Source organism: Trachurus trachurus (genome assembly GCF_905171665.1).
Source record: "Trachurus trachurus genome assembly, chromosome: 4".
NCBI lineage: Eukaryota > Metazoa > Chordata > Actinopteri > Carangiformes > Carangidae > Trachurus > Trachurus trachurus.
This window is the reverse complement of record NC_139898.1, coordinates 22659490-22684709: the sequence shown is the minus strand read 5'-3', so window position 1 is coordinate 22684709 and position 25220 is coordinate 22659490. Positions and strand designations below refer to the sequence as shown.

Below are 25220 nucleotides of genomic sequence, written 5' to 3'. Positions count from 1 at the left end.
TTACTATTTCAGTATTTTAAACTGTTTAAAATCCATGTCTCCCTATGAGCTGGGTCATATTGGTCATAAAATCTTAATTTTCTCAAATAAATTTGAGTAACTTATTCAGAGTCTAGTCAAACAAGTATTTTTTTGAAAATGTCCCTCAGCAACTCAATAACTTCCCAATGTGAGAGCTAAATTCCTGGCTCGAAAATTGCATTGCGTGCCTTGTGTTTTGTTCCCCACAGCCACAACAAGTATCAGTAATTGGATTTATAGCTAGTGATACTATAAATTCAGAGTCCTATGACTTGGCAGAGAGGGAGCCTGTCAGGCGCCGTTTCCAAGCACATACACGGCACAATGTGATTTGATCAACCAGGGAAAACCACTCGCAGTCAACAGTTTCTCAGGAACCACACGTTTAAACTCACATTCTCTTAATCAATGTGATCTATAACCAGCTATTCCTCTGGTCTCTTTGAACGCACCACTTAATTACCACCCAGCAACTAACTACTCATTGAGATCTCAACACTGTTATTTTTCTTCTCACTTTTCTTAATTTTGGTTTCTCAAAATTGCTCTAAGCATAAAATAGATTAAATTAAAACTGGCTTGTTTTGACTTATACATTTAAAGTTACATTACAAACCAGTTGGAGTTGAAAAGCCAGGTTTATATTCGGCAAAGACATGCTGCAAAAACCCACTTTATCCTATGTTTTTTCTGTCCCATGTTTAATTATTTTAACAGGGAAACGCTGCATACCAAACATGACTGCAGTAGAAAGACTGTGGGAGAATGAAAGGATATAAATTGCTGTTAGAGAGTAAACAGAGCACTTGGGTGGTGTGACCAGTTTAAGGGCTCTGCAAACTGTTATTGTGACTCGCCTGGCTGGCCTTAGCGTTGACGTTGCCCTGGCCGAAGAGCCTCTTGACCACGGCCATGTCCTCCTCTTTCTTCACAGTAGAAAGAGCAGCCAGCATGATGGCAGTGTAGCCTGCCTTGTTCTGCTTATCCACACAGCACACACCTGGAGGGAACACGTTTTTATTTCCATTTATTTATACATACAAGTAAACACACAGATCGCACATATGCAAATGCACCACATAAACATCTCAGAACTTCCAGTAGAGTCATGAGTTTGGATGATTGTCGGTCACTAACCTGTGTCCAGCAGCAGCCCCACCACGCCAAAGTTGGAGTGGGAGACACTATAGTGGAGCGCAGTGTTGCCGTTGCCGTCGGTCATGTTGACCACGTGTGCCAGCAGCACTGACGACACCTCGGAGAACGCCATCAGGTAGTCGGACACCCGTGGAGGCTGAGCCATCTTGGCACTGGAGATACGAAACCACTCGAGCTGCACAGTGTGGGTGCTGGAGAGCTGAGAGTGAGGACACAAATTCATTTTTTCATTCATTTTTGCCCAGAGATGGGTCATCTCAAGATCAAGATCATAATTAGAAGCTAAAAACAAATGTGAATACAGTGTTTATTTATAGAGTGAGAAGGCTGACGTTCCTCTAATTGTTAAGGGAACCCTTTTTTATGATCTGTGGTTGAACACACAGTAAAAACAGTGGTAAACAGAAATTTTCAGTAATTTTCAGTCAATGTTTGCTGGAGCTAAAAATATCCCCAACAATAACATATAATCACATTACTTTCATTAAGTAATCAAGACATAAAATGACTATGATTTATTGAGTTATTGATTTAAATGTGTGACTGTGGTAAAACAATTTGAAGAAACATGCAGGGACGCACCACTTCCTTACTCTTCAGTGTTTTAATATCATCGTTCAGGTGGTTTTTCAGAATGAGACAAGCTTCACGCATTTTTGAGCTCAGCTCAAACCTGCGACAAAAACACAAAGGTGTGAAGATGAACCAAAACATTTCACTCTTTTGGATTGAACCTATTTTCTGTCGCCTCGGCGCCCCTTAAATTGCAGATATATCAATATAGTAACTTTGTTGTTTCAGTCTTAACAACAGCCACTCACTTCTCTTTCACAGCATCAGACGAGTAACTTTCAGCCCTCAAACTTTCCTCATCAGTGTCGCTCTCGTCCAGGTTGACGTTTCTCTCCTCCTCAGACGTTTCTTCCTCCAGAGCTGCTTCATCCTCCTCTGTGCTATCCAAACACTCGCCTTCTCCACTTTCTCCAGAAGAGCTCCCATCTTCTTCCTCCTCTTCTTCTTCTTCTTCTTCTTCCTCCTCACTCGACGTTGATTCATACCTGGGAGACAAGAATATTTGCTGTAACACGGAGCATAGATTCCCAACTTGTGCACTTCACATTTTAGGCAGTTTGCCTAGAAGTTTTCAGAAGCAGCGCTTCCTGTGGTGAAGGAAAGGGTTTTGTTTCTTACTGGTTAAACCTGTGCCCTGGTCAAACTGTTATTTCCAACCTCTAGACATTCTGTCGCCCCTTATTATATTTTTACATTGGTAAAAATAAAAAATAGGTTTCATGTTACCCACCCTCCATTTAGAATACCAACAAACTGCAGGCTCTTCTTGCCAGCGGTGCGATTCTCACCCGAGCTACTCCCATCCTTCCTTTTCATGATTGATTTCAGCATACCTGTTGCCACAAGGAAAGCACAGCGATCAAACAATAGTTCAAAGAAAGTGCACCTCACACGAAACTTTGAGTTTCTATTGCATGAATAGAGAGGATGTGATATTTGTCTCTGAAGAGAAACTGCTTATAAAACACATTATGTATGTGTCATTGTAATTTCTGAATCACTTCTAACTAATGATGATAAAGTGAGTTTTCAAATACAGACATTATGAACTTGTATTGGGTATTAGGTATAAGGTATTGTGTGTTTCTCCATTATGCTCCACTACATATCTCCGTTCTCTACTACATGTTGCCTGATATTCACTAAGGATGCATCATTAAGTTTTTGCAACAATGGTAAGTTAACGACATTTCTCTGGGACAAGAAAACATTTGGAGCAAACACACACTATCTCGGAAGCAGGTTTAACACTATAATTAAGGAAAGTCCTCTAGTTCTCACCTGTCTTGGTGATGCTGGCTGATGTCTTCTGTCCTTGGTCTCCCTCTTTCGTCTCTGCCGTGCAGACAACCTCTTCTTCAGGGGAGACCTTGTACTCGGCGATGGTCAGCTGTCTCTTCTTTGGCACTGTAACTTTCTGCTCCTCCGCCTTCTCCGCCTTCTCCGCCTTCTCCGCCTTCTCCGCCTTCTCCGCCTTCTCCGTCTTCTCCTCAACCAAGCTCTCACACTGACACCCAGTGCTGACCATTTCAACAGGGGCTGGTTCGGGTTCGGCTGGTTCCTCCAGAGCATCGGTCTGAGTGCCCTGTTCAGTCTGATCTGCTGTTAAAATCTCACCCACGCATGCGTCGGTCACCTCTGGGCGACACAAAACAACCGCATGCTTTAACTCAGGAGCAAGTGTCTCTACCTGGGCGTTCGACGTGTCTGGTTTTGCAAGAACCCCCTTCTCGAATGTGACTTTGGAGGTTTTCTCTTCCATCTGGGCTCTAAGCGTCCCCAGGTCTTTATCGGCAACACTCAGCTGATCCTCCAGAGACACAATAGTCTCCTGCTGGAACTTAATGGTGTCCTGTAAGGTGTCGATCTCCCGCTGCGCCTCGCTGGTCAGTCCAAGCAGTGATTCCATGACCCAAACCTCAGCTTCTTCAGTCTCCACTCTGACCTGTACCCCCTCCTCACGAACCAGAGGGGGGTCTGTTCCTGTGCCTTTCTCACAGATATTCACCACGGTGCCCTCGGAGGCGTCTTTCACACCCTGGCTGTAGTAGAAAACGACAGAGTCCATTGGCATGTCGTCCCCAACAGCCACTGTTTTCTTCTCAACAACTGAAACTTTCTCTGGAGCTTTTACGTAAACTTTTGAAGGTGCTGGTGGAGGCGCTTTATCTCCCTGCACCTCAAATTTCTCTGTCAGTCTCTTCAGCTCACCGGATTTTCCGAGGCCTTTGTGACCAGGCGAGGTCGGCGAAGTCAGTCGACTCTGGATATGTTTGTCAGTTTGGGTTTGAAAGGTCTCTGTGGTTTGAGTAGACGACTCTGTAGACTGTTGCTTCTGCTGGGCCGCCTCCGTTGTCGCGTTCTTCTCCTTCAGCGCCGACAGGAGCATGTCTTTCTCTGCGCGAAGCTTGGCGACCTCTTTCTCAAGCGCAGGAACACCCTTCACCCTCTCTTCCATCTCCTTCAGCTGCTTCAAGGCCGTAGCCATCTGCTCTCTAACTGTCTGCAGCTGGGTGGGAGGGATCGGAGTCATTGCGGTGCCAGTAGCGGGAGTGCTGCGCCCAGAGGTCTGAGGACTGGGTTTAGTCCAGCTACTCTGCACAGCCTGAGTGGATGAGGAGGGTACGCTTGGTTTGGGAGGATCCGCCAGCTGAAAGCGCCCTCCATTCTGGTGCTGGTGGGTTTGTTCCTGCTGTAGCCGCCGGCTGGTTTCCAGGAGAGTCCGCTCGACTCTGGGATTGCGCTGAGGTGGAGGAGGTGGCACTTTGGCCCCGGCAGATAGTGGAGGGACAGTAAGGAGGGTGACGGGAGAAAGAGAGAGCGCCTCGCAGGGTGCTGACCCGAGGCGGTTGCGTGGCGGCGGCGGCGGAGGAGCTCTGCCATCTTCGCTGGCCGGCGATGAAAGAGACTCTGTGGATGTCCAGCCGCTGGTGCGCCCGCCCACCCCGGGACTCCTCTGGGAGAGTTTGAGCCCTCGACCCGAGCGGCGGGTGCTGACAGGCGCCCGGCGGAGATTGTGCCCACTCTCTATTTCCTCTACATATTTGAGGAAGTCCAGATCCAGCTGGAAACCATATGGAGTCTGGACCGAGTAAGAGCCTGACTGGTCAGCCTCCTCCTGACTGTAGATAAATGGAGAGCCCAGATCTGAAGAGAACAGGACACATTACTTGGTTGTCTTACTAAGTTGTCTTCTTCACTGCTTTTATAGGCCTGCTTCAACATTTCTTTAGCATGTTGCCTATTGTTATAATTATAATATTTACTACTTGTACGGTAAAACATTTCCATTTTTGCAAATACAAAAATTTATCAGGGCAGGAATACACAATCAAAAGCAACTTCATGCAGGTTCTTACCAGGCAGCTTCGGGGTAACTTGCACCGACTGAGTCATTTTTTTTTTCAGAACTGGGACCTTTCAGCACACACACAGCTTCAAATCAACACCTGGCTAAAGAAAACACACAGTAACAATGAATGAGTTTCTCCAAGTGGAAGGAAACGGATGTAATTTTGAAAACAGCACAGAGCACTTTGGTGAGGACATTGCAGGAAGTTTATCACTTGTTTTCTTTTCTGACTGTCAACAAGTGTCACGATGTTTGGATTTCCTATCATCGATTTTTCAGTCGGCTTCAATGTCACGTGCTCCATTTATATATTTTTTTTAATAGGAAGCAGCTCGGGACAAACCAGGATAAACTCTAAACAACCCAAGCTCTCACTTAAAAGGCAACACAGACACACATCGATGTGTCTTTATAGTTGTTGTAAACATACGACAAAGCATAGAAAGGCCTGAAAAGGTTCATGTGTTTTCTCGTGGCTCTTAAGCACGTGTGACGGCCTGTGACTGAATCCAAAAGAGGGTGAAATTCCCTTCTTTCACAGATAAAGAGGTTTTGTTAAATGGATCACTTGTTTGCTTTTCCTCTTCAGAGGCGTTGAAGGACGTTGAGTTTGACATAATCCATACCTCTGTGTGCGTGTGTGCGTGCATGTTATCTCCCTTCAAGCTCTTGACTTCTTGCTATTGGTTACACTGCGGCGTTCCTTCCTGTCAGAGTCATTACATGTCACTTAAAGTTAAGGTACGTGTTTTAGGCATGTGTGTATACTGTCAACTTCTGGCACACGGCGTCGACAGCACTCGTCGGGAAACACCTCTGAACAAAGTCAACAACCAAGAACTGAGGGAAAACCACAATACTCAGCATCGCACCATCCAGCTGTACTGGAAAACCACAGGATTGTCCTCACCACAAGACCACTAAACCCTGACCAGCGCCGCTTCTCTGGGAAGTCAGTTATTTCCTCAATGCGTAATATCCATGTATTCAGACACGTCAAAAGTACTGAAATACAAAACTGGGTGGACGTGGCAGAGAAGCACATTAGAAAGTGAAATTTGCATTGACGTCAATTATGCGAATAAGTTGTCAGATTGTCCTTTTTTTTAAAAAGACAAACACAATCTGTTCAAAAATGTCTTTGTTTGTATTGACACAGTAGCTTTCACTGCTCCATCAACAACCTGGTTCTTCTTCTTGTTTGACGTGAACAGGAAACATTAAAGCACTTCCTGTACAGCAGGAAAGAGCTACCAGTTAGCAAGGATTGCTGACGGAAAATGGAAATGTTTGCACGAAGTGGATACTTACTTACTATTACCTAACAGTCACATCATTTACAGAGGAAAAGGAGAAGATATTAACTTCAATAACGGGACACCTCTTGTCCTGCCATGGTCTACATGACAGAACAACATGTTTGCTTACTAATACAAGTAGTTTGTCATCCAAGAAGTTTTACACAGCTGTTTGACTTCATTACAAACACACGCACAGTCATCTAATCATACATACATTAATTATTAGCTACACAATTTAATCAAATCTGGTTTATATGAAGTATGAAGTTTCTAATCTGTATTGATTTATTGTGTCACAACTGGTACCATGATCACAATATGAGCAACAGACTATTACAGCTACAATAATAGCCATCAAAGTGCTGAATTAAAGTTATGTTGACGTGAGGTGTACTGTACCTCTCTCAGCCGCTCACTGAACAACTCATGCAGCTGGAGCTCAGGCTGGTTGCCTCCTCCCTGCTCCACACAGCCCTGAGAGAGAGAGAGAGAGAGAGAGAAAGAGAGAGACAGATCATCAAGACCAATCCAAAAACACACACCACATTATTGGGAAAAAATGGAAAGGAAAACGTAAATGTAAATGCAGAAACATAATGAACCCAAAAGCTCCTGTACATACAATGAGAGCACACTAAATGCTTTGAGTAAGGAAATGATGAGAATCACATGCTGTCACTCACAGTCACCAGATCTCAACACATGGGAGACGGCAAACACCAAGACATGAAACAAGTCAATATGTTCATTACTCCAGTACAGCACGCCATCACACACGTCTTTGTCAAGGAGACTTTGGCGTTGGTCCAACATGTGAATATGTACATGTGTAAATTTGTCAGCTATGTCAGGGCTGCTCTCAATTAAGCAATTAATACAATGACATTAAATAGTTTGAAGCGAGTCACGAGACCGAGTTAGAAAAGGCTCTGTTGCTGCTCTTTCTCCCTCAGTTGAACTTTGAAACTGGTTTTCACATCCGTTCTCTCTAGCTAATAGATCTTCCTATTGATAAGGCATGTATGGAAAAGCCCTGACAACAGGAGACTTGTACATAAACTGTGACAAGGTGAACATAACAAACTTCACTACCACAGGTGTGTGGGTTTACAAAGAAAATTACAAGAGCTGCCATCCGGGGGTCATAAAACGTGAGTTTGCGTGTGTGTGTCTGCATAAAAAAAGTGTCTTCTTCAGTGTCTTCTTTAAAAATCTGTGCAGTGCAAACAGAGTCTGTCTGTCTGTCTTAGCAATATGAAAACATATGGTGTCAGATAAAGTAACCTGTAACACCCCCCCACACACACACCCCATCCCACACACACACAAAACCTCAGATACATGCAATCATTCATTTTGTTTCAAACACACACTGATGTGTTTTCCAGCAGCCTCGGGCACATTCCTGCACTAACACATGCTGCTGCAACACGCTGGTCGTCCTTCCGACTGACTGACTGCTGATAACCCATAAACACACACATTCAACACACACAGATCATCTGTCAGCTCAGTCTGCAGCCAACAGATACTGTATTGTTGAAGAAAAGACCACAAGCATTCAGACAGACAGAGGGCTAATTAGAGCTAATTATATTAAGGATGAGGGATTAATTAAACTACGCAGTGGGAAGAGAAAAAAAAGAGGAGTCTTCTCTTAACAGAGATAAATGTTTCTGCTGTTTCTGTGTCTTATCAGTCGCTGCTCTGTTTCTGCTCAGTGGTCCCGACAGCTGCTTCTATGGGGTCAGACCACAGCGAACGTGATGCTGCTGCAGCGTCACGACCAATCAGATGAAAGGTTTTCAAGGACGCAACAGAGAAAAAGTAGTTTTACTGTGCTTTGACTTTATGGTTTGGTCTTGTTTAGGATTCAAAACAAGTTCACCAGAGCTCATAAACACGCAGCACGATGCGCTGGTTGTTTGTTTATTGGGTAGTTTTAGCAACATGTAATCCCGTCGGGTTGGATAATTTAAGATTTTAAAGTTGAAGTTTGAAGTCTGACTCCGGTTTCTGTAACTTCACCTCCATATCTGTTGAGACAATAGTTAAAAAAGCAGATTGGAGACGCACAGTATCAGATAAACCATCCTGTAGAAAGTACAGGTCCGAATATAGTTCCTGTACAGCAGTGCCATGGTTTATGTCAGTGACAACAAACTATGTGTCTTTAAACATAAAAGAAGGAGTTCTTGTGTTTCTGGGGGCCAGTTTCGGTGTGACATCATCATTGTTGGTGCACAAAAAACATAGCGCACCATGTTTTCCACACATTAGTAATTACGACTGTGTGCAGGCAATTTTACCCAGATATGCTCCAGATTGTCAGAGCTGTGGAATCAGCTCAATTTTAGAAAAGCCAAGCCAAGAACTTGTTAGTGAAACTAAATGTAAAAAAAAACAAGGCACCTTGTAGACCAAGCATGAATAAATAGGCCAGTTTAAGTTTCAGGCTTTTCCCAGTTCAAGCAATTAACAAACCAGGTTCTGGCAGACTGGCAAGTCTGTGGCAAAACTATATTCAAGAGCCAAAACGAAAAGTTTAAACAGTATTTCCTTGATTCATATCTATGTCTTCCACAGTTGCAACATCGTTAGTACAGATTCCCTGTTTTTTGTTGTCACATCCTCCACTGCAACCAAACAGGGGCAACGCTGGTTTGAGTAACTCAGCCTCATGTGACGGTGGATTTTGTCGTTTTGTCATTTACATGTCAGACATTATGAACAGATCTCCTAATGGTCAGTACGAAAAGGACGAATGATAACACCAAGGAAAACCTGATCTGATGTAGATACAGGCTCTGGCACAGGATACTGTCGGACGATTGACTGACACAGGTTAGGCTTTTGTTTGTTGTTTTTTAAAGGTGCTAACTCCACATAACACTCCTGATTTATTAAAACAGGAAGTGTGTATCAGTAAATACATTACACTTTCTCCTTCTTACTTTCTTAAACAGACTATTAGTTTGTTTATGCAATATCTGTGACATTTGAAAATGTTTGTAAAGATATTATGTTAAAACAAAAAATACATTTGAATCACAAAAAAAGTAAAGATATTACACTCAGCAACACAGTGGAACAAAAGATTTAAAGGTTTCTATAAGTTAATGTTACAGTGAATTGAAAAGGCCTGTTACTATGCTGATGATATATGTACATTTCTAACACAATGAAACGCTGTTAAAAACTAAATTTGCAGCTGCAACGACAGACACGACAACATAAACTGCAGCTTTTTACAACCAGTAACTTATAAAACGCAGAGAGGTATTTACTTCTATAGAGTATTATTCAGAAAACTGAATAACACAGTGTGCTGCAAAGTTAATTAGGTTGTGAAACCAACAGTAATTAGCAGCACAATCCCGACACTCAAGTCTCTGCTCTCTGCTCTTCGTCTCCTGCCACCACCATCATCATCCTCCTCCTCTCTACTTTTGGTTCTTTCGTTCTTACTGTTCTTCACTTCTTCATTTCTTTTTTTCCCCCTTTGCCCTCCAGATCTCCACCTCTCTTGTCTCTACCCTCCTCTCCTCACATGACTCTCATTTCTCCTCTCACCCAACACACACACACACACACACACCCTCAGCTCCTCTCAAGTGTTGCTGTTTTTCCCTCTGATTTGATGACAGGCAGAAAATTACAGGCTGCAGTGAGAAGCTGCATTCCTTCTCTCTACACCCCAAGTCCTGACCAGCTGAGTCTCTCTCTCTCTCTCACACACACACACACACACTAACACGCACATACAAAGACACATGTATGAACATACAACACCATAGAGTGCCAAGACTTAATGACACTCGCACAAGAGAAAGACTAAATTGTAGCACCCATAAATACCTCCTCAAGTGCGTGCACACACAGAAAACACACAAGTAAAAACTTGTAAAACCTCCATAAACACAAACATGCAAATATCTGATTTACTTAAGCATTCACACACACAGACACACACACACACAAACAAACACACACACACAGTCACATGATCCAAAAGTCGGACAAAGACGACGTTCACAGCTACAAATTTCAGTGAACTGATTTCGGGCCATACCACTTTAATTTAGCAAACATCAAACTGGACTCTATTGTGAGCAGATAAAGTGCATTGTTCCTCGGACTGACGAAGCAGCTGTCCATGTCCGAGTATCCACGGCAACAAACTGAGTTCACATGACATTCTTGATTCAGTTTTAATGCAGCAGGGCGATCATATAACTGCAGCAGCCGCTCACACCCAACGCCACAGTCGCATTTCATTACATTACAGGCGCTTTGAAGTGAGAAGAGTCGCACAATAATCTTCATGTCCTGACAGCATCATATATTTTAAAACATTATTTAATTCCTTATGATCTGTGAATAGCAAATAAAATCCAATTAGGGATCCATGGAGCCACAAAGTAAAGTGTTTCCATAATGATCGCTGTATTTCCTAAAATCTGGGATACCAGGCTCTTAATCCAGATTGTCCACTGTTGAACGAGGAAGTCAGTCTATAAACTGTGACGGATGTTTACAGGGCACAGTTTTGGTGAACCCATCCTGTTACTTTTTGTATGTGTTTGTTGAATGAAAAGGAAACTGAAAAATCTATTTCTTCCTCGTTCACCGACTTTCTCCTCCCAGACTTGTCTTGCATGATGTTCAATATTTAATAAAACCCAGAAGTGTCTGACCTGCAGCTTCATATTAAAACTAGTCACACCCAGTGCATCCTGGTTTTATAAATATGAAATATGATGCAGTACAGAAACTGCACCTGTGTTTGACCAGTTGGTGAACAAACCCCTCAGATACACTCAACATAAACCTTCATCAGTCACTGGTTTCCAGTCTTTAGAGTCTCAAACTTGTCTGTATCAATAGAAATGATTTGTCATTGACAAGACTGAATAACCTCGACCTGTTGAGGTTGAGCAGATACATTTAGGATCAACGTCTTGTATTCTTATAAAGGTAACTTGAGCGTCATCCAGAACAGTTTGTTATGATCACAGTCAGTCCTGCTGGGTTGAGGTGGAACATGTGATGAGTGCAGAATAGATTCATGGATGTGCAGGGGAGAGCACTGAGTCGTCCCATGTTCGATCCAAGAGGAAATATTGTGCTGGTTCGAGGCTCGGGGCCATGTTTTTTAAATAGTGACCTCATCCCCAGCAACACCCTTTTCCCAAGAAGGGAAGTTAGAGAGCGAGAGAGAGAGACCGACATGGAGGGGAGGGGGTGAAAGGCAACATCCTCTCTAGCTGACAGCAACTTTTACTATCTGACTGCTTTACATGAGAAAAGGCCCATTCACAAATGTGGACTCACAGAGACACAGGCCTCCGCTCCTCTCTGCATAACATGAACTCACTCTTTGGTCACTATACTCGTGAGGAACTTCAGTTTCGATTTCCAGTCTCCTCACCAACTTTTACCATCATATCATCATCATCACATCATCATTCAAATCGGCTTTGAAATCTTACTGCAGATTTAAACTTGAACTTTCCGAGGATACACATTACATTTGAAACACTCTGAGTAAACATCCAAAAATCCAGATTAAAGATGTTTCTCATCCCTCCAGAACCTGTCTCTGACAAAGAAATAAATTGATTATTGTCTGAACACCAGCTGGTCTGAATCAAGCAGAATTCAGCAGGTTTTATTTGGAGCCAAATGAAAGCAGATAGTGAGTGATGTAACAGACTAATTAATTTAAAACATCTTCAAGTTAATTGATGATTTGAATAAAAGTTATTTTCTGATTATAACCACATGGGATTTATTTGTTTCTTTTTATTTGTTACTGTTGTTAATGCTTCTGAATGGAAATAATAACAATTAAAAAAAAGGAAGATACACTAGTGTGTGTAAAGATGAATTATTGAGCAGACGTCCTGTTTCTGTCCTGGACTATATATACTGGTAGATTTATGAGATTTTTTTTTTATTATTATTTTGTTTTGCCAATATAAGAAATATATAGTTTTATCATGTTTTAGTCATTTTGCATTTGCCAAAGAAAATAAATCTGTCTCAGTTTTATTACCAGGAAATGTGTTCACAGCGTATCCCATAATGTGAATATACGTTAACAGTTCTATGCTGTTCACTTGTTGAATGTAAAACAAATTTAAGATTTGCATACTTTACAGTTGCACTTTATTTAACTTTTCTTTTACTTATTGGAGCCTGTAGACCTGCTTTATAATTAATAACATACATGGGAACTTTGTGTGTGACCTTTAATTTCCAAACAAAACAAGTTCAAGGTCAACACTCTCACAGTTTTTGATTCCTGAGGGTGCAACTTTGAAATCAACACTTAAAAGTAAATACAATTTGCTGACAACTGCACGCTGATGAAGATCATGTGATATCATCAAAAAGTCTACAAAACAGCTACTGGACAGACTTGAAGGCGGGAGACGGTTGTTGTTGAAACTGATGTTTCCAAGGTCAAGGACGGACTTTGAACTTGAACTAATTTACTGTTTTCAACAACAACAAACATCATTTTCATAATATTTGACTATTATCTCAGTTAATCTGAAACTTAATCTGCTGTAAAGGCCAGGAGAAGATTTCTTCCATGTCATTATCCTCATGAGGATATTCAGGCTGAACAAACACACACAAACACACACCCACACACACAGAGAGAGGAGGGCCTCTCTACTTCTGGGGTAAATCTGCAGTTTCCTGAAGGGAAACCCACTACTCCCCAATAAATCCCCCTCATCACCACACACACACACACACATAAACCCTCCATGCCCCCGTGGGAGACCTCCCATTGTCTCCCTGAAGGAAGCAGGGTTGAGGGGAGGGGGCTCCATGCCAGGAAACCCATCGCGCCGTCCTGAAAGCTGCTTCCTGGAGGCAGCAGGAAAACACCGGAGAGAAGACAAGCGAAAGAGCTGAGAGCTGAACAAATACAACCAGTGTGACACACACACACACACACACACACACACACCAATAGCATCCTGCAGCCAACAACAGCACTGAGGCCGACATCACATGATGCATCACACGGAGGTTAGATAACGTGTTATCACTTCTGGCGAGGACTCAAGTGTTTATGTGCGCTAGAGCTCTCTCACACACATACAGACACACCGTGAACTCGACACTCAGGACTCCACCAGATGCCACCTCCTGCCTCCGACCCCCTCGTCATAAATCAGGCGCTGACATCACATCGCTAACATGAGTGCGTCCCTCCGTATTGACACTATAGACTGTATAAACAATCCTTTTTTTTTTCTATCACAGTTGCTGACTTCAAACGTCACATGCGTCCTGCCTCCCCTCCCTCTTCCTTCCAGATCCTCCAGCAAACACAATCAGCCACATTCAGCCTCCACAATGAGGCATTATGCCTCTGTGGTAGCGACGCTGTTTTTGAAAAGTTTTGTGAGGCCTCGTTGTTCACCACCGTCCCACACACACACACACACTCCCTCCCTTCAGCCCCCACCAGCAATGTCACAGAATGTCAGAAAGCGAATTCAATAAAGTCGCCGACTCGCCGGGGAAGTCCGACGCATGGAGAGCATCAAGATGAAGAGGCAGCGTCTGGTGGCTGAGAGAGAGAGAGAGAGATGCTGGCACTCAGCGGTAACTTTAACAGATTCTCCATCGCCTCTCTTCAGCATTAGGAGTCTGCTCCATCATTCCTACATTTCCCAAAACCCCTCTGAGCACCACACCCCCCAAAAGCTCAGCACGCAGTCGTCCGTTTCATTCATGAAGAAGGTGAATTAATCAAATTCTTCAACCATTTTTACAACATACATCAGAGAGAAAAATGTAAAATGGTAGCACATCTCAAATTGCCAAGTGAAGGCAAATTACCTTCTTCAAACGCTCAGAAGAAGGCCATATGCCGAAATGTGTCAACGTTTGTTTTTTAATAATAAAATAAGTCAAATGTGAGTACTTCCTCATTAACCGCCTCATTAACATGGCAATTTGGGATGTGCTGCCATTTTTACATTTTTCATTTACTGGATTTTTGGGTTTAGCTGGTTGAGTATCATCACTTGATGCGCAACAATCTGTATACATCAGAGAGACTCAGAGCTGGAGGAGCTTCATCCATCCTTCATACAGTATCATTATGGGGAGTTTTGTATTGTATTCTGCTGCGACGTCGTCACCAAACAGCCAGACTCATAAAGAACTATCTTCAGACACGAGAAGAACAAGGAGCCAGAAACAATAATTTGCAAACTGCTCCACGGTTTTTGGGTCCAGTACAGATGCAAACATGGAAAACCACAGAACCAAAGACCTGACTGGACATGAATGAAATGCTGGGAAAGCAACATGAGACGTTTCAATTCTGGAGACAGTGATGTTGGCATCACTTTGCAGCCTAGGAAGCTTCAAGGAAGAGTTTTTCTCCCAGCAGCAGCATCAACTGAGAACGAAGCGGTCCCACGCCTGCCTGACCGGCTGCTCCTCCCTGGAGCAGAGCAGAGCTCACAAATCGAGTTTTTTCCCCCATTAGCCAGTTTCCTGCTCTGATGTCACGTTGCATTTTGCACCAAACGCACCTTGTTTTCTCCCTGGTGGTGAGAAACAAACTCTCCGGGCTTGTTTCTACAACGTGACAAACCAAACCTCAGTAGAAGTTTATTTTTTGGCTCAAATATCAGATGCCTTTTTTCTCTCAAATGAATTTTCCATCACAACTGCAGAAATTAGTCTCTCTCTCGTTCCTCTTTATTCTAATCACATCAGCTCGTTGTTTATTCTGGCCGAGCAAATAACAAACACAAACCGGCTTAAGGCATCTGCATGTTTCTCTAAGCTGACCTAGATACCTGCTCTGCAGATTTGTGTTTAGGGGGAGACTGTGACCTATTTGTCTTCTTCACAACAGTAGCAACTGGAGCCTCCAGATGTTTGATTCTCATAACTACAGAACAAGACCAGATGTCAGCCTTTGCTGTAAGTTAGTGTTGCTGTTCTGCCCAGAAACAACTGAAATGTATGTCTGTTATCGTGTTATTTCCGTCGCTGAGGGAAATTATACCAGTTCAGCATCTTGTTGACGAAGAGGGTCGGGGTAATGACAAGGCAGAGGATCCACGTCGCTCTTTGAAACGCTTTGAAATGTCTCCCAAAGCTCCTGAGAAACACACCTTCACCACCGTGGATGAGCTGCTCCCATGGAAAATACATGTTTGTGGGCTCTAATTCAGTTTCCCCATAATGTAGTGATTCAGTTAGCTGCTCAGATTCAGGCCGGTCATTACTCCTGTAGCCTGATGTCTGCCATGCATTACGAAACTCAATTGGACATCGATGCCCTGCAGTCGACTCCGAGACAATCAAAGAATGGAGACTTTTTTTTATAAGATTTGGCTTCAAGTCAATTCAACGTCCGTCTCCTTGTCTCTTACATCATTCACTGACTTTATGTTGCCTGTTTACCTGCTCTCAGAGGCTCTGGGAAAACAAGCAGGGCATATGAACAAGGGCTCGATTTGTCAATAAAGCTCTTGATTAGGTAATTTATTGTTAGTCCATAATTTGCAGTCCAATGTTACTTCTTCAGAGGTCTTGCTTTGTCCAACCAATTGGCCAAAACCCAAAAATATTCAGTTTAGTAAAATAAAGAAAAGTATCAGATCATCACAACCTGCAACTCCAGTATTTTGTCTTAAAAATTAAACAAAACAATTGTTTTAAAGCCCCTGTACAGACTTTTCATTTAGTGTTGATTTTGGTGGCCCCTGTGGACGAAAGCAGTGGTGTTTTGCCGGAATGAAGACTGCATTTCCCACTGTCGTGAAGACGTTTGTCTGGCCGGCGCATGTAGATTTGTTTTGGAAACGTCGGAAAGAAGACGGGACTTGCTTTGAAAACATTTTTTTTTTTTTTTTTTAGCAGCTATCTGCAGTGTGCATATGGATGAGGTAATGTATCTATTTGTATCGTTTCGTCAGTCGTCCGACCCGACGATGCCTTCCAGAGGTATAGAATTAGACTACTTAGAAATAGCGTATCTGATGGGCTCATTTGCTGTTGTAGGTAACAGAGACACATCAGCAGAAACCAGAGACCTTTGCGTATCCAATTAAAAGCTTCGTAACGGGGCTTTAATACCAAATATTGGTATTCTAATCAAATGTAGCTTACAGTATAAACAACATTTGCAACTCCAGACTAAGAACTCTGTAAAAACCCTCTTAATGACTAATGGCTTATACTTGCAGATGACTCAATGACTTCTACTGTTGGTCTCTATAAAATGATGAATCATAAAAAAAAATCTGTAACCCCTTATCAAGAACTCAAAAACTAAAGTTCCTCTTATTAATGGTTTAAAACTAATCTGTAAAGAAGAAGTAACAGAGTTATTAAAAACAATACAACTATTAGTTTGAACTTTTATACTTCCTTTATATTGAGAGCGGCAAAAGAGAAAGTAGCAGTGCTGTTTTTATGTTAAAGTAACATTGCGGAGTTTTTCGGCCTTAAAATAATGTTTCCAGACTCATTGCAATGATAGAAAAATGGTTAATAGGATGAATGGTCCTGCCGCCGCAGCCTGAGCCGGGTCGCGTCGGCTGAAACTGCACTATGTAACTTCCCTGCACGGGTACGAAACACTGCCCCCCCTCCTCCCCCCTCCCCTCTGCGTCGAGGGAGAGACGTGGTGGGTAAAAGCGAAACTTACGGTTCCCCTCCGGTCGTCGTCGCCGCTGCCACCGCCACCACCGCCCCCCGACCCCCCTCACCCCCTCCTCCCCTCCCCCGACCATCCGCCACACAGTCTCCTTGCAAACATGTGGGAAATACTGTCGTTTATTAATGGGAATAAACGCTTTTTTCCCCCCAGATGATAGCGCTTCTCAACCAGATGGTGGAAGCACTGAGCTGAAACTCCGCAATGTTGCTTTAATTCATTAGAAAATGCTTTAAAAATAGAAAGTTTAGTAAGAGAATGGAAAACGACGCAGATGAGATCAAATGAAAGAGAGCGTGAGTGAAGGTAGAGAAAGAAGCTGAATGGGATATAAAAGGCTGTTTTCAGCTGAACTGAACATGGCAGTGTTGGAGCTGCGTTCCTCTATGACTTCATAGGGCAGGGGTGCTTTTCCACAGGCATCTCAGTGCTAAACACAACATTTGTTCCATTATGAGCCGGTGAACAGAGGTGATCTCTGTGCTGCCATGTTTTTTAGACGAAACCAGGCTCTCTCTCTCTCTCTCTCAAGAGTTTGAAAGAGGAGTTCAAGGCCTCGCTCTGACTTTGCCCCTTGGAAGGAGTTTGTCAGGCATCAGACTTTAAAAGCGGAAGCAGTGAGGACAATTTCGTAGACGGCGACAGAAAAAAGTCTGAATTCAACCACAGAACTTTCATTGTTTGGTCCAAAAATGTGGCATCACAGTGACATGCAGTTAAATGTTTCCAAAAGCAGCCGTGGTTTGGTTCTTTCACAGAAAAGCGGTCGGTTTAGGCAGAGCACCACTGTCATCATTTTGGTGCTCAAGCTTCGAGAGTCACTTTCACCATTTCACCAGTCAAAAAGCCTTTTAGGGTCAATTATTACAAGCTATAAATAAAGCTCAGCGACTGCCAATGTGTCTGTAAGGGTAAAATACACCAGACGCTGCCAGAGCCTAACAGCGTTTGGTTATTTTGGCGTTTTCCCACCCTGATGTTAGTGCACAGAGTTTGATTAGTGTCTCCTCCTCCTCCTGCCAGTACTTGACTGGGTATTTTTAGCGCCCCTGCTTTTCATGTAGTGTTTCGCAGGCAGGGGAGATAGCAGCAGCAGCAGCAGCAGCAGCAGGAGGAGGAGGAGGAGGAGGAGGAGGAGAAGGAGGAGCATCTGATTGGACCACAGTGCCAGACCTCACTGATCCTCACATAAATTCATAGTGTGGTGCCATTTGGTTTCCCCCTGTCATTTTACATTTGTGGGAGGCAAGAGCTGCTGTTGGTAGGCAGATGTGACTTTAACGTTTAAACCCATAAACAGTAGACCTTACATAGAGAGCCAAAAGACAACTGGTGTGTTAATATTAACAGTAATTATCATAAATTAAATAAATATTCTGTAACCACCTTATCATAAAGACAAAAAACACCAGATAATGGATCCTGGTGTTGTTTCAATCAATGTGTATTAATCTGCACCTGAAAATAGTCCCTAAGAAATACACTGTTTGCATAACAACTGCTTGTTTTATTGTTTTATTAAGATTTAAAGTTCTGCATTTGAGGCTCTGTGTGTTTCTTATGAGTTATCAGGCTTTTCCCCACAAAAGACATGAGAAATTGATGGACTTGCAGAGGCAGGTAGTGGTGAGATGGTGACAGTGAAACTGCCAATCCATCTTTATTTACGGTGTATGTAGGTAACTGAGAGTTTACTGTACGGTTGATTTCAGTCTTTTCATCTAGGATTTGTTGACAATACCAAAATTACACAGCAGATCCGATGCCTTTAATAAACAATTGCATGTCAGTGATGTGAACCCTGTTCATCATAGCAGAGGATTTGGTGTCAGAGTGAAAAGCAAAAGTGCATATTTGGCAGTATTTCAGATTTAGCCTGATGCGAAATGGGAACCTGATAACATTAATGAAGCAATCTGCAAACCTCATCTGATCAAGGTGGCAGCATCTGGAGGTACGACCGCAGATCTACAGATACTGAGCCGACCAAATTGTCCTGCGGGCTCTGTAACACCGGTGCTGTCACGACTTTAATACCCGGAGGGAAGTTTTCCATACCATATTTTCCGACCTACTGTATTCTCATTAGCAGACCAGAGCCTGCAGCGAAAGCCGAGTACAGATGCATTCAGAGAGACGACTTGTGGCTAATTATCAACAACAGCAACCCGTAAATGAAACTACGCAACACAAGGGTGGCCTGTTACCTTGAGATCACATCTTAATACTCCAAAACTGTTTTCTTCTGATCGCCCTAATCTCATTATCCTAAAATAAATTCTGAGATATTATATTTATCTTCTAAAAAAGGTTGTTACAAGCTGTCCCAAACCATTTTTGTCTCAAGATCACAACTGGAACATCTGACGACTTTTTCAAGAATAACTGAGTTTTGGTGAGCTCCAACGTGACTGCAGAGTCCATCCTGGTCTTATCGCTGGGCAGAATTATATCATATCAAAAGGCAGCATCACAATTGATTGAATTTATTCAAAAGCAAAGAGGAATGACCTGATCATGACAATAAGCAAGCTCGGATGGACCGACAACCAAATTCAACGTGATTAAGTTAAGCTGCGAGTTCTGCAAGAACATGAATCAGTCATGAAAGGACTTGAAACTCTCTGATATCTCCACCTAACAAACTCAGTCTGGGGATGAATTGAATATACTCTCCAAAAATTGTTCTACTGAGATAATTAACTCATGATCCTGCGACAGTTGGGGCAAATAAAATTATGAGCGACAGAGCCGGTCTTCATTCCTGCAGAGGTCAAAGTGTCTCCAAACTTGTGCAAGAAGAGGTTTTTTTTTTACAGTGCAACCACACAACCACTTCTTTGTTTGACTTTAAAGTACCCGTGTAATTCCTATTCTTACATTCTGCAGTGTGCAGCTCTCTTTGTTTGGTATTGTCTGCTCTTCCTGTCGAGCTTGTAGCCAACTCCAAAGCCATTGTTTAATACCCAACTGTACGTGGTCTAGACAAGTGTTTTTCTACGTAGGAGTGCAATGTGGAAAACTCTCCAACACACGGAGCTGAACATCTGAAGAGCTTCTCCTCCTCCTTTCAGTCTGGGAAGCCACTCCAATCAGAGAATCTGCCGTGAAGCAGAAAGTGGCAATTTCCATTTTCAAAGCCTGGATGCCTGCTAATTATGATGAAAGCCTCCTGCTATCAGGTTTCACGCAGGCCTGACACTTAAAACTAATTGCTGCCTCAGAAAAAAGAAATGCTTGAAGTTTTTAAAAAGGTAAACAAACCAGTGTGACTTTCAGCAAAGCAGAGAATTTGAACCTTTAAAAAAAAACTGTCCTGGAGGTGCTGTGGTTATAATCGTTTGATATTAGTGCTTTAATAATAAATAAAATACAACTCGGCCTCAAGACCGCTCCTTAAACGCTAAACAAACAGCTTAGACTTTAAGTGGAAGTATCCAAGCAGCACTCAGAAACTACTCCACTGAGAAGTTTGCTCTCCTATAACACTGTTGGACTCAATTATAGTATATAAATTATAAAATTAGATTATAAAATCCCTCCAGCAGAACCAGGACGTAATATAAAACATAACCTCTCTGTCTCATTAAGGCGATTTTCTTAATTTTCAGAAACTCATGGATTTTCGAAGTACCTACAGTTGCCATGGAGGAGGAAATCAGCTATGGAGTACCAATATGTAAACATGTAAACTTGGTAATTTTAACATGGGAGTCTACAGAAACTGGCTCCCAGCCTTGAGCAGTTTTTACTACTTCAGTGCTGGCTTCATTTTGCAGCCTTGGAGGTGATGAAAACATGGGTATTTTATGTTTTACTGTATAAAACTGTGGGCTCAACACCAGCAGCTCCAGCTTTCCCCTTTACTCGCTGTATCATGTAGCTACTTCCTGCTTTGGCACTGCATTAAGTAACTCACAGCCTCCAGGCGCTAAAATTAAAACCAGTCGTAATAGCTCTAAAAATAAGACGGCATGTATTTTATTAAGCAGCAGGACTCATGAGCATGAGCACAAACCCAAATTTAATTCAGCTGTAATTTGATAAACTGTCCCCGGTTTGTCCCAAGGTGTAAACAAGGTGAGAATGCATGAAATGAGGAGCGTGTAAGACAGAGGAACAAAACTAACCGCTCTGATACTGTCTCTCAAAAGTTTCAGAGAGAAGAGATGTTCAGAGTGTATTACAGAGCATGTTACACTGACCTCATCTAACTAAACTTACAGAGTGTCTACTGTATTTTAAGGGTAACTGAAGTAAGTCAAACCCAAGGGTCTTGTTGCAGAAAGAGCATTTGCCCTATGGGAGCCCCGGAAAACTGTTAAGGGCTTAACACAAATTTTAAGGATGATTTCAACTCGAAGATCTGGTCATCTCCTTCTTCACTCATCTCAACACCGAGATAGTATCACTGTTTTAACGATGAAAAAAAGGAAATTGGTATTTCTTCTTTGCCTTGGAGAAGTTCAAAAGGATCATGGTGTAGGATTTTGGGCGATCCACTGGAAGGATTGAATATAAAATTCACTGATTATGTTCATTATGTCTTTAGCCTTTAAGTTTATTCCACATTCCTCTAAAATCAGTCAATGGGTTTTCCTCTTTCTCAACATTATAATCCTAAAACCACTTTTGGATCACTTCTATTCAAAGCTGCATGTCCATAAAGGTGAACCCAGTTTTAATCAACCTAATTATTTTCTGTGATAACCACCATGACCATGGATGAGGACGGTATCACAGCTGAGGACTTCTCTTTAACACCTGCATCACTGCTGATGCCACGATGATCCAGAGGTTTGTCTCACACTCCAACTTATTCTCAGTCATAAACAAGACCCCAAGCTACTTAGAAATTCATCACTTGGGACAGAAATGTGTCCTCAGCCCGCCGCCAGAAGCAGTCACACCACAATCATCTGGCAGAGTACGATGGAGTAGAGGAGTTGGAGGTCCTGACCCTCAACACAACTGCTTGGCACTCGACTGAATATGACCCAACAGCTGGTCAGCGTCCAATTTAACCAGCAGAAGTATAATAAAGAACAAGAGTTTTAGGCTCTTTACATCCATTCAACAAAATGTCTTACTGGTCCCATGCTCTGGGACTGGAGCAGGACAATGACCCCCAAACACTCAGCTGGAGTCATAAAGAACTGTCTTCAGAGACAAGAAGAACGAGGAGTCCTGCAACAGATGTTCTGGGCTCTAGTCTCATCATCACGTGAAGAGACAGATGACACTGAGGGAAGAGTTCATCCACAGAGGAACTGTGGGAAGTTCTCCAAGATGCTTAAACAACCGACATAACAAGCAACGTACTTGAGAGCTGATGCTGTTTTAAGGGAAAAGGGTGATCACATGTATTAATCCGATTTAGTTTCTAACTGCACTTTGTATTAAGTCAATAAGTAGATACAAGTACAGTTTAAGTGCAGCATCAAAAGTTAGCAGGCTAAACTTGCTAGCGCCAGTATAGCTGGGCGGTGCCATCCCTTTCCGATACCGAGTCACTGTAGCGTCCAGACTGCACAGATGAAGTGCCGCTGTGTTACGACCTTATTGTTCATGGATAAATAAACTGTGGTTAAGGTTTGGCAGCTGCACACTTGGTTAGGATTAATGAAAGACTATAAACGGTGCTGAACTCTGACTGTACTTCCTGCATTGGTACCATCTTAGAGGATGATATATATCTGGTTATAAGCCTGGTATTTTTAATTCACTAGCCTCTATTCCAGCCTCACAAACAACAAGCTGCCATCAGATCCTCTAACACTGTAAAACTTGGGGAATCCATCATGTTAAATGTTTTCCAGGAGCCTCCACTTGAGGTCCTGATTTGCTGTATTTCTCAGAATCTCATTCCCCTGCCCCTTGGGAAGGGGAGTAAACTTATTTGAATCAGATATTTCTACCTCTTCTACTGTGTGGAGTTAGTTTTTTGGCATTTAATACTTGCATCAAAGCCTAGTGAGCATTGTTTACACTCTACTGAATCATTTTCTCGCATTAAAAACTTCACTGCAGCTTCTGGAAATATCTGGACGTGACCTTTGCTGCAGGTCACAGTCCATCAGATGAAGCATGACCGGCAGCAGTGACACGTCTGCAGACACCGGTGTCCGCAGAGTGACTGACTCAACATCTGAATGCAACACGGATCGAAAACTCTGCTGTAGAAAACTGGAGAGGCCGAGGAGGATGATGCACAGCAGCATAATAGCAGACACAAGACCAGCCAGAGCGGGGGTGGGGGGTCGACACTTCTGACAATAGAGTAGGTTAGGGGGGGATTTCCGTCCCATGTACTGTAAAAGCCTCACCCACAACAGTATCTGAGTAAAAAAACTTTTATATCTGCTCTTGATCTGTTAGTAGGCAAACAAACTTTATTTATGAATCGCTTTTTTAAACAGAGGCTAAAAACAGAAGTGGAAAATTAAAAGAGGGAGGGAGAGGGAGGAAACCGAACAAGCTGGAATAAACATACCACCCCACGATAAAACATTGCAAATCAATAAAAAGCCACAGTTTTAAGATGTGGACTGATTTGGCTGTTAAAAAACTTTCTCTCCCACAGTGAAGGAGCAGCAGCTATAAAAGCACAACATTTATCTACTGAGATTAAATCTGAGATTACAGATAACGGGACATGTTTCTTGTCAGACTGTCACACTGTCAAACTAAAGTGGGACTCAAATTTTGTTGAGGTGAAACTGAGGAAAAATATTTTGAGAGACTAACATAATGATTTAATATGTCAAACCGTGTTGGGGAAATCCCTAACAGTGTGTGAAGAGCCAGTATTGGCAATTAAAGAAGTCCAGAAGAAAAAAAAAATCAACATACACAACAACACCATCTGTGATAGAAATATAAACTGCAAGTTTCTATTGAGACATCGGAAGTTTATGGAAACATCCACAACATATTAAGACACAATAAAGGACAATAAAACCACCAATCAACAGCTGTAAAACACTGGAAATAATCCAGCAGTTTAACTAATGTGCATCAGCGGCTCTGCAACCAAACAATTATTTTCAAAGGCGCTGCAGAGACAATAACATTAGTTGGGATCAATAAATCACAATAACACTTCAGATACACTGACTAAAACACACATAACGCAAATCGTTTTATCTTTTTTTTTTCTCCTTAGAAACTCGATCAGTGAGGTAATAATCAGTTAATCAATGCGTTTCAGTAGGCGATTATGTGTGATAATCGATCCCTCAGGCTGTCTCTCCTTACCTTCTGGCTTCTCCTCGTCCACACTGGGACTTGTCATGACTTTCAGGGAAGGTAAGAAAAGTTTGGGAGGAGAGGAAAAAAAGAGAAACTCCTACCCCGCTGCCTAAACCCCCAGTGTCAAGGTGAGTACAGTTTAATACGCGTTTCCGGTTCAGTTTTCAAAATAAAACTGCTGGACTATCATTCAAATTCAATTTATTTTCTTTTTTCGTTTGACAGCTTTTATCAATAATTGTGCTATATTTATAATTTGTAATATCTATCAGATATTGCTTCAAGTAATCTGAACCATGAAAGTTATGTTACAGTATGGATGACTTCGCTATTATCATCACTTAATCATGGAAACATTATCAGACAGTGGAGCCGTGAGCTCAGATATGTTGCAGACCCCCAACTCTCCTACAAAAGACCAACTTTACCACTGACACAAGTTGGTTTGTGTCCCTCATTCATTTTCTATGCTTCTTTTGTGTCACCTCAAGTCTCTTTGTCGTTGTTGTGCATCTGTTTTGTTTGTTATTTTGTATCTTAAGTCAATTGATTTGAGAAAGGTCTGACAACAGGCAGCCATGAAGTTAATTTTTATACAAAGAAAAGGCAAATTATTGCTCGGCAGTAAAAAGAAATGTACATCTTGTAATATATTAGTTAGTAAAATAACTGATATAGACAAGAAGTGTTTCTGCTTGTTCACACCCTAATAACAGGCTTCAGTTTTTGCCTGTACCAGTCTGTGCTTTTATTTTGAAGATAAACTCTTGCTGGTTTCGGCCACTTCCTGTCTAATTTTGCTGCACTTGACGCAGCTGTCTGAACTATCGCTGATTACAGCTTGAAGGAA

At 42.4% G+C, this 25220-nt stretch overlaps 1 protein-coding gene across 4 annotated transcripts in view; it reads right to left on the bottom strand.

The window, feature by feature from the left end:
• Positions 1 to 24422, bottom strand: part of kank3 (KN motif and ankyrin repeat domains 3) — a 29560-nt gene extending 5138 nt beyond the window's left edge. Inside the window, exons 1-9 of one of the 4 annotated variants that reach the window (XM_083970141.1) lie at positions 24377 to 24422; positions 6805 to 6879; positions 5112 to 5205; positions 3034 to 4899; positions 2483 to 2585; positions 2001 to 2237; positions 1762 to 1852; positions 1159 to 1378; positions 879 to 1021 (exon numbers count right to left, since the gene is read on the bottom strand). In XM_083970141.1, coding sequence (XP_083826267.1) covers positions 879 to 1021; positions 1159 to 1378; positions 1762 to 1852; positions 2001 to 2237; positions 2483 to 2585; positions 3034 to 4899; positions 5112 to 5148 — 2697 coding nt within the window. In that variant the 5' untranslated portion in view covers positions 5149 to 5205; positions 6805 to 6879; positions 24377 to 24422. The remainder of the gene's footprint in view (positions 1 to 878; positions 1022 to 1158; positions 1379 to 1761; positions 1853 to 2000; positions 2238 to 2482; positions 2586 to 3033; positions 4900 to 5111; positions 5206 to 6804; positions 6880 to 24376) is intronic. The other 3 variants (XM_083970143.1, XM_083970142.1, XM_083970144.1) reach the window with 3 other exon arrangements.
• Positions 24423 to 25220: the final 798 nt, after the last annotated feature.